This window comes from Molossus molossus, unplaced genomic scaffold (assembly GCF_014108415.1).
Source record: "Molossus molossus isolate mMolMol1 unplaced genomic scaffold, mMolMol1.p scaffold_m16_p_23, whole genome shotgun sequence".
NCBI classification, from domain to species: Eukaryota; Metazoa; Chordata; class Mammalia; order Chiroptera; family Molossidae; genus Molossus; species Molossus molossus.
The window spans coordinates 25,850,157-25,866,721 of record NW_023425359.1 but is presented as its reverse complement, the minus strand read 5'-3'; the positions used below and the strand labels follow the sequence as shown (position 1 = coordinate 25,866,721).

Here is a 16,565-nt window from a genome sequence, read left to right as displayed (position 1 = left end):
GGAAAAAGCATCGCACTCACTCAGGGCACACTCTTCAGCGTCAGCAGCCCCGTGTGGCCTGCGCCCAGAGCAGGCCTGACTGAGCTGCTGCCGTGGTGAGTGTCGGCGCTGCAGGTTGTTCTGGGCATGCGCGTGACTTGAATAAGCTACTGAAATGTCATGTTCACATATTCTTTTGAGATTTGTTTATTTTTGTAATTTATTTCCAGGGGGGAGCCAAAAACCTGGTATGGAGTCCCAGGGTATGCTGCCGAGCAGCTGGAGGATGTGATGAAGAAGCTAGCTCCAGAGCTCTTTGTGTCCCAGCCGGACCTCCTGCACCAGCTTGTGACCATCATGAACCCCAACACCCTGATGACTCATGAAGTGCCTGTATGTCTCCGTCGGCCCTCTTTCTGTGTTCCCCTGGGGCTCACTCACTGTCAAGTTGATTTGGTTATGTTTTCGATAGCCTGCCTTGCTGTACAAGCAACTGTTGGTGTGACTGGTACATATTGCACTGGGACTCCTCAGACACTATGCAAAGTAACTTGTTGCAGCTAATAACTAGATTGCCAAGCAGGCTTACTCTAAAAGTCACAGATGTGATGCTTTCTTTTCGTGTCCAATCCAGTGGTTTTTAGTCCATTCACAGGTCATGCAGCCGGTACCACTTACACAGTGATTTTTGTTTATAACTTATTCCTTCATTGTAACGAAGCAAAAACCTTGTAAAATACATGTTATTTGTCAGTATAAATTACTGTGAAAAAGGCAAGGTTCTTTTATAATTAGATCTGAACTCTAATGTCAGAATCCTTCATGTTTTGTTCCTACTCTAAACAATAATTTGTTGAACCTGTAGCATCTTATGTTTGGTAGATTTTGTTTCTATTAACCCCCAACTTTATTTTATTTTATTTCATTATTAAAGCTGGGGACAGTGAAACAAGGACGGACCTAGGATAAAAGAAGCAACAGGAGAACCTAGGAGGGGCTGCTCTGGCTCACTGGAAAGTCAGAGAAAGGGGCTTTGGAGACAGGTTCAGGGGTTTATTCGGGATGAGCTGCTAATGTCATTGCTTCTCTGGTTGCAAGTCTCAGGAAGAGCCTTAAGAGTTTAGGAGATGTACATCTGTGTACAAGAAAGGCATGGGCATCTTAAGCTTATTTTTTAAATTGGTTTTAGAGAGGAAGAGAGAGTGGTGGAGAGGAGAGAGAGAACCATCCTCAGTTGGTTGCCACCCGCATGAGCGCCAACTGGGGATCGAACCTTTGATCCTTCAGTCCATGGGGCAACGCTCCAACCAACTGAGCAACATTTAAACTGATTTTAAGCATTTTTAAAATCCTCACCCAAGGATATTTTATTATTATTATTATTATTATTATTTTTAGATGGGGGGGGGAGAGAGAGAAACACCGATGTGAGGAGAGACACATCAATCGGTTGTCCCCTGCATGATCGGGACCTGGGCCAGTGATCAAACCTGCAACCAAGGTGTGTGTCCTGGGCCAGTGATCAAACCCTCGACACTTTGGTTCGCACATTAACACTGACTGCTGAGCCTCGGCCTGCGGTCCTGAGAGACCCGGGTTCGGTTCCCGCTAAGGGCATCTACCTCGGTTGCAGTTTGTCCCCAGCCCTGGTTGGTTGTGCGGGTGGCAGCCGCTCAATGTGTTCCTTTCACGTCGATGTTTCTCTCTCTCTCTCTTTCTCTCTCTCTGTTCCTCTCTCTCCCTCCCGCTCTACCTGAACAAAAAATGGAAAAATATCCTTGGGTGAGGATAAAAAAAAAGAATTTATTTCAAGGTCTTGAGCTTGGAATTCAGGGTTCCTACTCTAATAGGTGCTGTTGGTGATATTTCCTCTGAAGTTTCTCTTAAGTGACACTTATTTGTATACTGGCTTGCTTTTGGAGAATATTTTGAAGATATTTGGGAGGCCAGGTTGAGATATATACGAGGTTGAATTAACCCATTTTAGCTAAATCGAATGTACACGATACATTTCCAGTGTTAAGTGAACTGATCTTACTGTGCCGTAAATTTTTATGCTTTGGTTCGTTAATGGGGGCAGATGGAAAATACGTTATTTGAATGATCATAAGATATTTATTGACCATAGCTTAGAAAATAATGACCGGTAACTACCAAAATACCACCATCTCCTCATTGTTGATATTTCCACATTGATTCCCCTACCCCCATATTGATTGATATATCCAATTTGTCCTGAGTAGCTTGCCCCAAACAATACCTCTGTCCCTGGCTCTTTAACAGTTGAGCAAACCATGCTGGGCTAGAGTCCTTACTTCCAGAGGAATGCATGTGTGCATTCGGGGACCCACCTTGAAGGGAAAAGGTGGATAATGGAATGTGGTTTGGTTTGGCTGTGATGTCGGGCAGGATGACCTGTAACCTTGGGAGAATCCGAGGCTCAAAATGACATTTGAACTGGAGCTTGGGGCTTTGATAAGGAATATGTCCAGGGGAGATATATATAATGAACATGTAAGGAAGAGTTGGAGGGGGAAGGATGGGTCCCTGTAGAAGGAGCTGGGCACATGTGCTAGATGGTGGTCTCCACACTGCCCAGTATCAGACCTGAAGGGCAGTTACAACACAGGGCTGAGTCTCACTCACCCCCAGAGTTTGCTGTTATTTTGATTTGGGTGGAACAAGTTCAGTCTGAGGATTTGCATGCCTAGAACAACGCAGGTGTTTTCTTGGGTGAGGATAGTGGGAGGTAAGTCTGAGCCCAAGTCAAGGAGAGCTTTATGTGGGATGAGATTCTTGAAGTAGAATGGAATTTCTTTCATTGGTAGGACATCTTGTTTTGGTTTAATATCACACGCTATTCTTAACCGTGGCTGCATTTAGAAAGCTGTGTCCTGACCCCGGATGTAGCCAAGTATTTTTTGTAGCGTGAGCCATGTTTTCTTTTCAGAGCCTAATCAGCCTCAGTGTTTGGGACACTGCTCCATACTGTGTTCTACCAGAGTGGTTTGTTGTTGTTTTTTTCTGGCTCACTTTTTTTTTCCCTCACCTGAAGATACTTTTCTGTTTATCATCAGATTGAGTGGGAGGGAGGGAAAGAGAGAGACAGAGAGAAACATCAATGTGATAAAGCCACATTGACTGCTTGCCTCCACGCAACCTGACCAGAGCCGGGGACTGAACCGCGACTGAGGTACGTTCCCTTGACTGGAATCGAACCTGAGTCATTGATCTGCGGGCCGACACTCTAACCACTTAGCAAAACTGGCCAGGGCTCTGGGTCACTTTTAATTGGTGGGAAACTACCCCTTCCGGAGAATCATCTGATAGTCTATGTCCAGATTGTCTTTTGTGAGAATGTCACTAAAACCTCCAATTCATCTCCTTAGGTTTACCGGACTAACCAGTGTGCTGGGGAGTTTGTGATTACGTTTCCGAGAGCCTATCACAGTGGCTTCAATCAAGGCTTTAATTTTGCTGAGGCTGTTAACTTCTGCACTGTTGACTGGGTATGGCACTATGACTTAGTGAACCTCTCCTGCAGAGCACAGAATGTTTTACAGACTCATGTATATAGTTGCTTAAAGCTATTGTCCCTCAAAAGGCTGGTCTGCAGATTGGTGACTGTCTGTGAGATCAGGCACTTGACCATGTGGTGGATCCGGCCTGTACTAACTAGCACGCTGCTTGGTGCAGCTGACACTTCTTTCTCTTGTAAAAGACTCGAAGAAAAGTGTCTGAGTCTTGATTTACGTTTCGGCTGAAGCTAAGTGTCTCATTGTGAACTGAAAACAGACAGTCCAGTCTTAAGACTGCTCCTTATTAAGCACTAGCTTGACTTGTCCACAGAACAGCAGTTCTCAATGACACATTTGCTTTTGAGTTATTTTGTTTTTGTTTTTTTTTTTTGTCCTCACCTGAGGACATTTTTCCATATTTTGTTCAGATAGAGTGGGAGGGGGAGAGAGAGAGAGAGAAACATCGATGTGAAAGGGACACATCGAGTGGTTGCCACCCACATAACCCAATCTGGGCCGGGGACAAACTGCAACCGAGGTACATGCCCTTAGCGGGAACCGAACCTGGGTCTCTCTGGACCGCAGGCCGATGCTCTAACTGCTGAGCCAAACCAGCCAGGGCTGCTTTGATTTACTTTGTAAAGGAGGGTTTTTATGTTAATATTAATACTTTTCATTTACCTAAAGACTGTCTGGTTGAAGTGTGTGCAGTTAAATCTAATGAATTATAATGTCATTCATTGTTTTTTGAAATATGATGCTACCTGCATCTGCAATTACTGTGTTGTTGTTTTGGAGCATTTCTGCTCCTTGAAGTAGGTTAGCCACACCCAGTTCAGCACAGTTGTTTCAGAAGATGTCGATTTGTATGCAGTTAGATTTCACATTGTTGTAGAGAGTAACGCATTGGCAGTGCATGGGTTTCTTAAACAGCCTTGTAATTAGGGCGCCTAACGTGCCAGGTCTGGGAGGTGCAGACACGGGAAGAGGCCAGGGCTCTCAGAGCTGGTGTGTGATGTGTGAGGCAGGGTGTGACCTGTGTGGTTCAGAGTGAGGGTGGCAGCTCAGACAGAGGACGGAGAGGTTGGCTCATGGCTTCTGTCCGACAGCTGCCCTTGGGCCGCCAGTGCGTGGAGCACTACCGCCTGCTGCACCGCTACTGCGTGTTTTCCCACGACGAGATGATCTGCAGGATGGCGGCCAAGGCGGCCGTGCTGGATGTCGTGGTGGCGTCCACCGTTCAGAAGGACATGGCCGTCATGATCGAGGACGAGAAGGCTCTGAGGGAGACTGTCCGGGAATTGGTAAGGTTTCTGAAACCCCAGTATTGTGTTATTGGTGTTACTTAGTCAAAGTTTTAGGCACTTTAATACCATTTTGAAAAGTAAGTTATTTCGTAGTCTAATTTCCTTTAAGACCATTTCTTTTTTTTTTTTTTATCCTCACACGAAGATATTTTTCTATTTATCTTCAGATAGAGAGGAGGGAGAAAGGGGGGAAGAGAGAGAGAAACATCGATTGGCTGCCACCCACACAACCCCAACTGGGGCTGATAGACAAACTGCAACCGAGGTACCTGCCCTTAGCGGGAGCCGAAGCCGGGTCTCTCTGGTCCTCAGGCCGGCCCTGTAACTGCTGAGCCAACCTGGCCAGGGCTGTCCTGCTCCTTTCTTATTGGATTTATTTATTCTGAACACAGTCTCACTAGATAGGTGATCTGCAGGTGTTTTCTTTCTGTTGATGACTTTTCATTTTCTTAGCAGTGTCCAATTTATCTGTTTGTTCTTTTAAGGATCTTTTTTGTGTGTTGTCATTAAGAAATGTTTGTCTAACCCAAAGTCACAAATATTTTCTCCTATGCAGTCATCTAGAACTCCTCGTTTTAAGTTTGTTTTTTATTCTCACCCGAGGACATTTTTTGCATTTATCTTCAGATAGAGCAGGAGGGAGAGAAGGGGGAAGAGAGACAGAGAAACATCGATGTGAGAGAGACACTTCTACTGGTTGTCACCCACATAGCCCCAACCCGGGCCGGGGACAAACTGCAACCGAGATATGTGCTCTTAGCAGGAACTGAACTCGGGACACTCTGGTCCACGGGCTGATGCTCTAACTGCTGAGCCAAACCGGCCGGGGCCTGGTTTTAAGTTTCATATGTAAGTCTTTATTCTAAATCATTTTTATTTATGTGGGGGTCGAGAGCACTGCATTTGCATATGGATGTTTAATCGCTCCAATGCCATTTCTTGAAAAGACTATCATTACGCTATCGAATTGCCCTGGTAGCTTTGTCGAAAATCAGTTCACCACATGTATATGGTCTGTTGTGGATTCTGTTCATTTGCATTTGTCCTCTTGCTTATACCATATGGTCTGGATTATAACTTTTTTTTTTAATCCTCACCCAAGGATATTTTTCTATTTATCTTCAGAGAGAGAGAGAGACAGACAGACAGACAGACAGACATAGACATCGACTGGCTGCCTCCTGCATGACCCTGACCAGGGCCTGGGATGAACTGACAGACAGACAGACAGACATAGACATCGACTGGCTGCCTCCTGCACGACCCTGACCAGGGCCTGGGATGAACTGTAACCGAGGTACATGCCCTTGACCAGAATCGAACCCGCAACTCATTGGTCTGCGGGCTGACCCCGCTCTAACTGCTGAGCCAAATGGACCAGGGCTAACTTTTTTATTCCTCCCCATTTTTTTTTTTTTTTTTTTTCCTCACCCGAGGACATTTTTTTTGTTTTGTTTTTTGTTCAGGTAGAGCGGGAGGGAGAGAGAGGAACAGAGAGAGAGAGAGAAACATCGATGTGAAAGGGACACATCGAGTGGCTGCCACCCCCAGGGCCGGGGACAAACTGCAACCGAGGTACGCGCCCTTAGCGGGAACCGAACCCAGGTCTCTCAGGACCGCAGGCCGACGCTCTAACCGCTGAGCCAAACCGGCCAGGGCTAACTTTTTTATTCCTCCCCATTTTATTTGTTTATTTAATTTTTGTTAATCCTCACCTGAGGATATTTTTATTTTATTTTTTTTAGAGAGAGAGACAGACATTGATGTGAGAAAGATCAGTTGGTTGCCTCCTTCCAACTGGCGCCAGGAATCAGACCTGCAACTCGGGTCCATGCCTTTGACCGGGAGTCGAACCGGTGATCTCTTGGTGCCTGAGTCGACACGCAGCCACTGACCATGCTGGGTGGCCTGTGTGCCTCTTTAGTTAGAACTCGAGAGTGTTGGCTCCCTGGAGCTTGTTTTGGATCAGTAGCAGTTTACTCTCCTTTCCCGATATTTTGCAGTTAGGACAACAACATCCAAAGGGTTTAAGTGTCTTTCTAAGGTCTTGTATTAGTAATGGTAGCTCAGTTTTGAAACTTTGAGAACTTAAATTTTTTCCAGGTGTAGAAAATTGCAAATTAAGATTGGGTGAACTATGTAAGATTCATTTTCAGCTAAAATCCATAGAGTTGATTCTAAATCTCATTTTAAACAAAAATGTCAAGCATCTCTATTGCAAACTCCTTTTTAATGATCAAGTCCAGATTAAACCCAAAATTTATTTTTAGCACTTTCCTCATTGTTCTCTGTTTTTGTTTGTTTGTCGATTAGCTGGAAGTGAAATGGTCAAAAGGTTAAAATACAGAGTAAGGCCCTGGCTGGCTGGTTCAGATGGTTGGAGCATCATCTTGATGCGCCAGGGTTGTGGCCTTATCCCTGGTCAGGACACATGCAGGAAGCAAATAGTGGATGCATGGATGAGTGGAACAACAGATCAATGTCTTGTCTCTCTCTCTCTCTCTCTCCCCCCCCCTTCCTCTCTCTAAAGTAAAATAAAATAATACAGAAGAAAAGAGTAAAACAGAGGAGCTTGATGGTTCATGAACTGACTTCATTCTCAAGGTTGGGTTTTGGTCCAGGTCTGGATCAGGAGAACAGTGAAGGTCTGATCTTTCACTGCAGAAATTGACTCCTGGGAGGTCTAGATGCCCAGTGGCGTGCGCTGCAGCTGACACTTTTCCATTAGGAAACGCTTTGTCACGACTTGAGTCCATGCACAAATTGTCTAACCCTCTCAGATGCTGGGATCCCTTCAGATAACGTCTCTGTAAAGGGCCAGGGTTCTTCGACCGTTGGGCATCGTCCCAGTCTCAGCAGTTCCTGCGTGACGGCCTCACACACCACATCTTCCTTCCCTTTCCTCGTCTCTGTCCTCTTGGACTTCCCAGCAGTATTGCTCTGAAGCCCATATGGCACGCTCTCTGAGGTGCGGCGTGTGTGCATCTCCTTCGCTCTTATCGATGCCCAAGATGTGGGTAAGGCCCTTGAGTAGAATCAACAGCTGATTTCTAGTTTTATCCTCCTGTTAAGCACTGTTTTCTTATATCAAAATGGCTGTTCACGAGGACCCAAGCTTGTCCAAGAGCAGGTCCTCACTGCACAAGTGAAGTAGTCTGACTCCCGTGTTTGCTCGGTCATTGTCACTGTGCGTTTCGCACAGTCTGAACCCTGCGCCCCCTGTCTGGTCCAGCAGCTGTGGCGTGTTTGTCGTGGGGGCTGGTTATCACGTCCTTTGGAGGCTTCTGAAGTGCACTTCATTCTAGGGCGTGATTGATTCGGAAAGAGTGGATTTCGAGCTGTTGCCAGATGACGAGCGTCAGTGCGTCAAGTGCAAGACCACGTGCTTCATGTCGGCCCTCTCCTGCGCCTGCGCCCCGGGTCTGCTCGTGTGCCTTCACCACGCGCAGGAGCTGTGTTCTTGTCCTCCTCACAAGTACAAGCTGCGGTGAGTAGGAAGGATGGTTTCTTCCTGTGGAAGACACTAAATCTGTAATGAAAGTTCAGTGACATCTCTGATCCAGGGCTGAGATGTTGAGTGTAAAACATCTGGTTTTCTCCAAACCCACATGTCCTGTTTGCAGGTATAGATACACTTTGGATGACCTCTATCCCATGATGAATGCATTGAAGCTTCGAGCAGAATCTTACAATGAATGGGCCTTGACGGTGAATGAAGCTTTGGAGGCAAAGATCAACAAGAAGAAAAGTACGTGGTACAGACAGTAGGACTGTCAGTGGGGTGATTGTCAGTGGGGACTAGTTGTAATGAAGCCACGTCAGTCAGCCACAGACGGGCCAAGGCCTTGTCGCCGTCTGGGCAGCCAGGCTCGCCGAGCACGAGAGGAGCAAGGTCAAGTCCGAGAGTGGGTGAGGCAGATGCTCACACACCCAAGTGAGTCTGCATAGAGCGGTAGTGCAAGACCGTGTGTTTAACAAAGACCTTGTTGTTAGGAAGTAGAATAATCTTTACACCTGTCTCAGAAACTAAAGTATTTCACCTTTGTGTGGAACCTTAGAAAAACTTTTTTTTGTAAAGGAGATCTGACCAAGGCAGCACATTCCTAAATCAGGGTCTCTGGAGGGCTGGTTGGTCACATCTTGTTCTAACCAGAGTCTCCCGGGACTACTTTTGAAAGCTATTGCTTCCCTCCCCATCTCGTTCAGTGTTTTCACGCCTGCCTTCCTGTGACCTCACATGGAAGTGCCCTCTGTGTTTTGGGGACGGGCGCTGCGTCACTGCCTATGAGTGTGCTCGCTGCTTGTCAGCTGCAGAATGAAAGGGGGGCGTCCAAGCCCAGGAAGAGCTTGCCCTCACTTTGTTCTGACAAGGCCGCTGTTCCCACGTGAGCACTGCAGGCTGAGTGCCGCCTGCTGAAGAGCAGCCACCACCGCACTGACGGTGCAGAGCGCTGCTCACGCTGACGGCGTGCAGCCCGGGCCTCCCCTGCTGCAGGAGTAGGCGTGGTGGTCACAGCAGAGGTGACCTTCCCTTTTTTTTTTTTTTTAATCCTCACCTGAGGATATTTTTCTATTTATCTTCAGATGGGGTGGGAGGGATGGGGGAAGTGACACACACACATCATGTGAGAGACACATTTCCCTGGTTGCCTCCACCGGGGACCAACTGCAACCAAGGTATGTGCCCTTGACCGAATTGAACTGGGACTCATCGGTCCGCGGGCCGACCCTGTGCCGATGAGCACACCGGCCGGCGGTGACCTCCTCTCTGCTCCTAGGCCTGGCCAGCTTTAAGGCTCTGATCGAAGAGTCTGAGGGGAAGAAGTTCCCGGACAACGACCTGCTGCGCCACCTCCGCTTAGTCACGCAGGACGCGGAGAAGTGCGCCTCCGTGGCGCAGCAGCTGCTCAGCGGCAAGCGGCAGACCAGGTGTGTGCCTGCGGCAGGCTCAGTGGGCCCCTTCCGCCCTGCGTCTTCGGCCCTGGGCTTGGGCATGTTGCATGTGCATGTTCTCATGGGCTTCCGTGTCCTTTGTCTTCAAAGATACCGATCTGGTGGAGGGAAGTCCCCAAACCAGCTGACAGTGAGTGAGCTCCGCCAGTTCGTGACACAGCTGTACGCGCTGCCATGCGTCCTCAGTCAGACCCCGCTGCTGAAGGTACCCGCAGAGGCTCTGGGAGGGCTTGGCAAGCCTGCGTCTCGTAAATAAATACACTTGATGTGATTGAGTTGTCTTCCGTGACATCAAGTTGCAAATGTTACTGATAACACGTGAGTGTTGTGCGTGTATAGGTTATAGCAGACTCAGAGTGGTTGAGCTGGGATCTGTACTTTGAAAGCAGCCACCAGCTACTCCTCACCGTTGGCTAAGGTCTCATTTCAGCATCATCTAGCTTATGCACTGTGTCATTTACACATACTGTTACTTCAATCCATCAAGATAAAAAAGGGCCCCATTGAAATCGCATTGAAGATTCTTGAGTACAAAGAAGCCAGTCACTGTTTTGATGCAACAACCTGTGTTTTTTAGGACCTCTTGAGCCGTGTAGAAGATTTCCAGCAGCACAGCCAGAAGTCGCTGTCGGAGGAGACGCCCAGTGCTGCCGAGCTGCAGGAGCTGCTAGACGTCAGCTTCGAATTCGACGTGGAGCTCCCGCAGCTCGCCGAGGTTCGCGTCCGCCTGGAGCAGGCCCGTTGGCTGGAGGAGGTGCAGCGCGCGTGCGCAGACCCCAGCTCCCTCACTTTGGATGATATGAGACGCCTCATAGACCTCGGGGTGGGGCTGGCCCCATACTCAGCAGTGGAGAAAGCCATGGCCAGGCTCCAGGAGCTGCTCACAGTGTCCGAGCACTGGGACGACAAGGCCAAGAGTCTCCTGAGAGCCAGGTGAGGAAGCAGGCTGGCACCTCCCATGGGGAGAGGGCGGCAGTCCCCTGGGCGCCGGGACACAGTGCTGGGCACGTGGCAGAGCAGCTGCTGCCTGTGCCTGCCGCGCACAGGTGAGGTGGCTGAGATGCTGGGGCTGCCTGGGAGTCCCGCGAAAGAAGATCAGTGTTTCTCACGTTACTGGTTGTGAAATGAATGATTCGGGCGGACATGGCTCCTCTAGAGTTTTTCTGTGTGATGCTGTCTTTGAGAGGAAACAAAAGGACAGGTAATGGGAACTGTTGTTTCAGCTCACACTGAGTGAATGAGATCCCAAGGGGACTTAGAGAGCAAGGTCTGAGCTAACACTGTGTGGCAGGGGGAGCATGACCACGTGGCTGCTGTGCTGAGGAATCGAGGGACTGCGCTGGACCGCAGCAAACCACCGGAGGGGGCAGCGCCCTCCGCAGTCCTGCCATCTGTCTGACGGATCTTTATTGGTCTAGTTGACAACATAAAGTACAAAAAATAATCTATGCCCTGGCTGGTTTGACTCAGCAGTTAGAGCGTTGGCCTGCGGACCAATGATGCGGGGGCTCGATTCTGGTGAACAGCACGGACCTCGGAAGCGGTTCGTCCCCGGCCCTGGTCGGGTTGTGCAGGAGGCAACCAGCCAGTGTGGCTCTATCACATCAATGTTTCTTTCTGTCTCACCCTCCCTCCCTCCCTCCAACTCTATCTGATGATCAATAGAAAAATAACCTCGGGTGAGGAATTAAAAAAAATAAAGTAAAAAATAATCTGAGTCGTAGATATTCTTTGTGATCCTGAAATGGTGGTGGTTGAGCAGAGTACAAAAGTTTATTAGCCCAGCCAGTGTGGCTCAGTGGACTGAGCCGCACCGTCTCATCTCCCAGCTCGACTCTCCGTCGGGGTACATGCCTGGGTGTGGGCTCAGTCCCCAGTAGGGGGTGTGCAGGAGGCAACCAGTCCATGTTTCTCTCTCTCTCTCATCAATGTTTCTCTCTCTCTCCCTTCCTCTTTCTCTAAAAAGATTTTTTTTTTTAAAGTATCATACTGTGCTTTTGGTATGTTGATGTCCTAGGTAATTTTTTTAAAGGTTTTAATTGATTGTATTGGGGTGACATTGGTTAATAAAACTATATAGGGTTCAGGTGTACAATTCTATAATAATCATCTGTATGTTGTGATACTCTAGAGAATTTTAATTTTCTTAGTGAAACTGTATGAGTCTTGACAGTGTACCTAGGAGAGTAAGTTATCACCAAGGCAGCTGCAAATGGAAGTCTGTGGTTACACCAGCATAAAATGAGGGGAGAGTAGAACTTTAATGCTTTATTGAGTTATTTGCTTTATCTTAGATGCTCTTAAGTCTTAGGCAGCATTTGAACGAATTAATTGGATGTCTAGCAGTTACTGCCATCAGAAATACCTGTCTGCTGTGCTGAGTTTTCTTTGAGATGATTCTCTAGTGTCTTTGGTGAATCACAAGAGAAACGAGCAGAACGCTGAGAAGTCTGTTTCACTTTGGTAGACCTCGGCACTCGCTGAACAGCCTTGCCACGGCCGCTAAGGAGATTGAGGAGATCCCCGCGTACCTGCCCAGTGGTGCGGCTCTGAGAGACTCGGTGCAGAGAGCCAGGGACTGGCTTCAGGAGGTGGAGGCCCTGCAGGTCGGTTTATAAAAAAGTCCTGAGTGTGTAAGAGTGTCTGTTAAGAGCAGTAATTGAAAAATGGTGAAGGGTGATATGTTGGGTTTCACTACACAGATTCAGTATTTGGTGGGCCAGATCACTAATGTTCAACTGTGTTTAGATATACTTACCCACCTGTTGTCCTGACCAGTTGGCACAAATATTTAAAGCATTTCTTAACATGAGGATCGAAGAAAAAGAGCTAAAAATTAATTTGTGAGAGAAATGTAATTTTTATAGTCTTTGACAAGCATGGTTGTTTCTGTTTGGCTTGTCAGCAACTTGGAGTTGAGGGCACCTGGAGCAGTGGGATGCAGTGGGTCTGTAGTTATGGGATTGCAAAGCCACACCAGATCTCAAAGCCCAGAAGTCTCTGCAAGTAGTGGGGACTTCAACAGGGTGCCTCTCATCCCTGCAGAAGACAGGCAACAGAATCCCTGAGCAGTTCGCACCGAGGACTCGTGACTGTGCGAGGTGCTGTGCCCACTGACTTGTCACTTAAAGAGAGGATCACAGACAGTGCGTTCTGTGACTCACCTCGCTGAATACTGGCAAGCTGTATTTGAAAAGTGGTTGATGGAGAGTGTCTTCCTTTATCTCTCTAATCGTCATAAACCAAAAGGTCTTACAGACCTATTGAGAAAAAAGATCTTTGAATTATTTTATAATTTTTATAAAATAAAAATTTAAAAATTTTAATTTATTTTAAATTAAAATTTTATAATTTATTTATATTCTTGAGTTTCGGGTTCTGGTGTTTTTTTTTTAACCATCAGATTCTAGGAATAAAATACTACCTTGCTTTCTAAACATTGGTGTCTTTTTAAGTGGTGCTACTTAATCAATTGCTAACAAGAAATGCTGGACAGGACTGTTTTATTTATTTATTTATTGTTAATCTGCACCCAAGGGTATCTTTTGCCCATTAATTTTGGTGGGGAGGGGAGCGGAGAGAGAGAGAGACACATAGATGGGTTGCCTCTTGCACGTGTCCCAACTAGGGCCTGGTATCGAACCTACAAGCCAGGTCTCTGTCCTTGGCTGGGAAGTCACCCACGGTCCTTCAGTGTGAGGTTGATGCTGACCATTGAGCAACAGTAGCCAGGGCCAGACAGTACTGTTTTTCTTTTAATCCTCATCTGAGGATATTATTCTATTTATATTCAAATAGAGTGGGAGGGAGGGAGAGAGACAAAGAGAACATGGAAGTGAGAGGGACACATCGACTGGCTGCCTCCCCCATGCCCCCAACCAGGGCCAGGGATGAATTGCAACCAAGGTACATGCCCTTGTCTGGAATCGAACCCATGACTCTTTGGTCCGTGGTCCGATGCTCTGCTCCTGAGCCAAACCAGCCAGGGCCAGTATAGTTTTAACCAGATGTTTGCAACAAAACACCTGGGCATTTATCCCAGTTAATAGGGAAGAGGCTATGTATTATTGTATGATAAATATTAATACATAATTAAAGAGTGAGCCCAGCTAGCCAGAGAATGACCAAGAAAGTCTTTACTGTGTTCGTGACCTTCCATAGTGGGAGTTTCAGATGCAGCCTTTGTCTGAATGTTGGAGCTCTGCCGATTAGTTTTCGTCATGGTCCCCTCTCACTTGTGATTGGTAGCAGCCAGAAAGGTGAGGTCATTGCAGTGAGGAGAGGTGAGCATGTGCAATCAGGAAGACAGGACATGTTTCTGGTTAGGTTTGCTCCCTTCATAGTTTGTAATGTGTATATTGCTTAGTACTATGTCTGCAATAGTGCCCATAAGGCAAAAGGCAGCTTTTGCTGCATTCCTGCAATAATAGCCTGGCCTTTTCTGACATCATATATATAAGGACTAATAGACCTGACAACAAGGAACCTCTTCACATTTAATGGATTATTCATTTAAAAGTGTTATACATGTCCTGGCTGGTTTGGCTCAGCAGTTAGAGCGTCGGCCTGTGGTCCAGAGAGACCCGGGTTCGGTTCCCGCTAAGGGCACGTACCTCGGTTGCAGTTTGTCCCCGGCCCTGGTTGGGTCGTGGGAGTGGCAACCGCTCGATGTGTTCCTTTCACGTCGATGTTTCTCTCTTTCTCCTATTCTTTCTGAACAAAAAAATGGAAAAATGGTCCTCGAGTGAGGATAATAAATAAATAAATAAAAGTGTTATCCAGTATTCTGCTTTACACATAGGAAGTACTCCATATATTTTTAAATTGAGTATCATAGGAACAGCATGTAATTTGAGTCACCTTTTTTAAGTGTCCAACTGAACATTTATGCCCTTACAGTTTCCGTCCTACAAAAACAAACATCAAAAGCATGAAACATCAGTCCACCTGGTTTATAATCAGTTTTCCCAAAAATGACCCTTATTGTTTGTTCAATCACCACACACCAAGTCTAATTGATAACATCTCTTTAAGTTTCTTTTAGTCTTGAAGGGTTCTCTTCCCCACCCTACTTCTTTTTCATGTCATTGTCCAGAAAAGTTATCCTGTGGTATGTCTGACCTTTGGGTTTTCTGCTTGTTTCTTTGTGGTGTGTTCTATCGCTTGAATTTCCTGTAAATTGGAAGTAAGCATCAAAGGCTTGGTGGATTCAAGTTAAACATTTTGGACTTGAATGTGTATGTCAGAATATCCTGTGAGCCCTGGCCGCGAGGCTCAGTTGAGCACCATCCCTTGCACGGAGAAGTTGCAGGCTTGGTTCCCGGTTGGGGCACATGCCCGGGTTTCTGGCTCCATCCCCAATAGGGGGCGTGTAGGAGGCAGCTGATCCATGTTTCTCTTTTATCGATGTTCCTCTCTCTCCCGCTCCCTTTTTCTCTCTCTAGCAATAAAAATATTTTGTGGGGGGGGAGGGAATATCCTGTGATACTGTGCACTTTATATTGCATCGTATCAGGAGACCGCAGTGATGCCAAGATTCACCACTGTGTTAACTAACCTACCCCCACTCCCACCCCATCCTTGATTCTTCTCGTTTGGGTATTTCATTCTCCAGTTACGGCCCCAGTACTAGCAGCATTGGCACCACATGGAAACTTGTTGGAGCTGCACATTCCTGGACCTTCACTGCTGCTCTGAATCAGAATATCTGGGGATGGGGCCTAGGAAATTTGAAACTAACTTTCCAGATGACTCTTAATGAGCCAGCGGACTTTCTCAATTTATGTTAGTTTCCTGAATAATTCATTCTGAGTTACTTTAATTCATCGTTAGTTGAGTGGAGTAAAATATTGTTTTGTTGCTTTTATTTATCTAAGACAGTATAAAGTTTTTGAGCTATTACAGATTTACATTTATGTTGAATTGCTTTCAGATTGTCCATGGCAACCAGTGTGACAAATGAGTTTAAAAGGGATACAATCAGGACAAAGGGGCCACAGTGTATGTCATGTTCCCAGTTGTTTCCTTGGGGGTCGAGCACAAACTAGATTCTTTAATTATTTATTAGGTGAGAAAACACCCCCCCCACCCCCACTGTCAGCTGGCGGGTTTGCTGCTGTCTGTCCGACTCTCACTGGTTGATGTCGTGGTGCAGGCCCAGTCAGAACTGGGCTTTCCCCACCTTCAGAGAAGTATCCTTTCTCCTGAGTTGCTCTAACTTTTCTTGACTCGTTAGGTTGGAGGACGTGTGCCCGTGTTAGACACACTGGTGGAACTTGTCACTCGAGGCCGCTGCATCCCAGTGCATCTGAGTTCTCTGCCGAGACTGGAGTCACTGGTGGTTGAGGTCCAGGCTTGGAAAGAATGTGCCGCTAACACATTCTTGATGGAGAATTCCCCGTACTCGCTCTTAGAGGTAAGTGTGCAGCCCTTCCTGTCCGGACGTTCCATCACTGACCCGTCTATTTGTGAGTTGTTTTTTCAGTCGAGTCAGGGAGATCCTTCTAAGTTTCTAGTGAAATAACCTTTGAGTATTTTGGGGACATAGTGAGGATGATATTCAGTGTCTAGGGAAGGGCTGCTTTTGTTGAAGTTCCTCCATCTGTGTTGAGATTGGACTTTTTCCCACTTGCATTTAGTAAGCCTGACAATGGTCCCCTCCTTTCTCATAAAGTGTTATCGCTGCACTTTTTGTATTTTTTGTAAGCTGACTCTGGTCATGTATTAGGGCTGGAATCAAAGTCGGTGCTTTGCGAGGTTTGCTTCTTTCTCCTTCCCTTTCTCCTTCCTTTGCTTTCTGAGGAGACTT

General features: G+C 46.8%; 1 protein-coding gene across 1 annotated transcript in view; it reads left to right on the top strand.

Moving 5' to 3' along the window:
- Nucleotides 1-16,565, top strand: part of KDM5B (lysine demethylase 5B) — a 59,532-nt gene that overhangs the window by 32,788 nt on the left and 10,179 nt on the right. The window contains exons 12-21 of the mRNA XM_036277367.1: nt 210-372; nt 3,369-3,488; nt 4,607-4,801; nt 8,110-8,291; nt 8,428-8,552; nt 9,583-9,733; nt 9,848-9,962; nt 10,335-10,690; nt 12,225-12,363; nt 15,993-16,172. Coding sequence (XP_036133260.1) covers nt 210-372; nt 3,369-3,488; nt 4,607-4,801; nt 8,110-8,291; nt 8,428-8,552; nt 9,583-9,733; nt 9,848-9,962; nt 10,335-10,690; nt 12,225-12,363; nt 15,993-16,172 — 1,726 coding nt within the window. The remainder of the gene's footprint in view (nt 1-209; nt 373-3,368; nt 3,489-4,606; nt 4,802-8,109; nt 8,292-8,427; nt 8,553-9,582; nt 9,734-9,847; nt 9,963-10,334; nt 10,691-12,224; nt 12,364-15,992; nt 16,173-16,565) is intronic.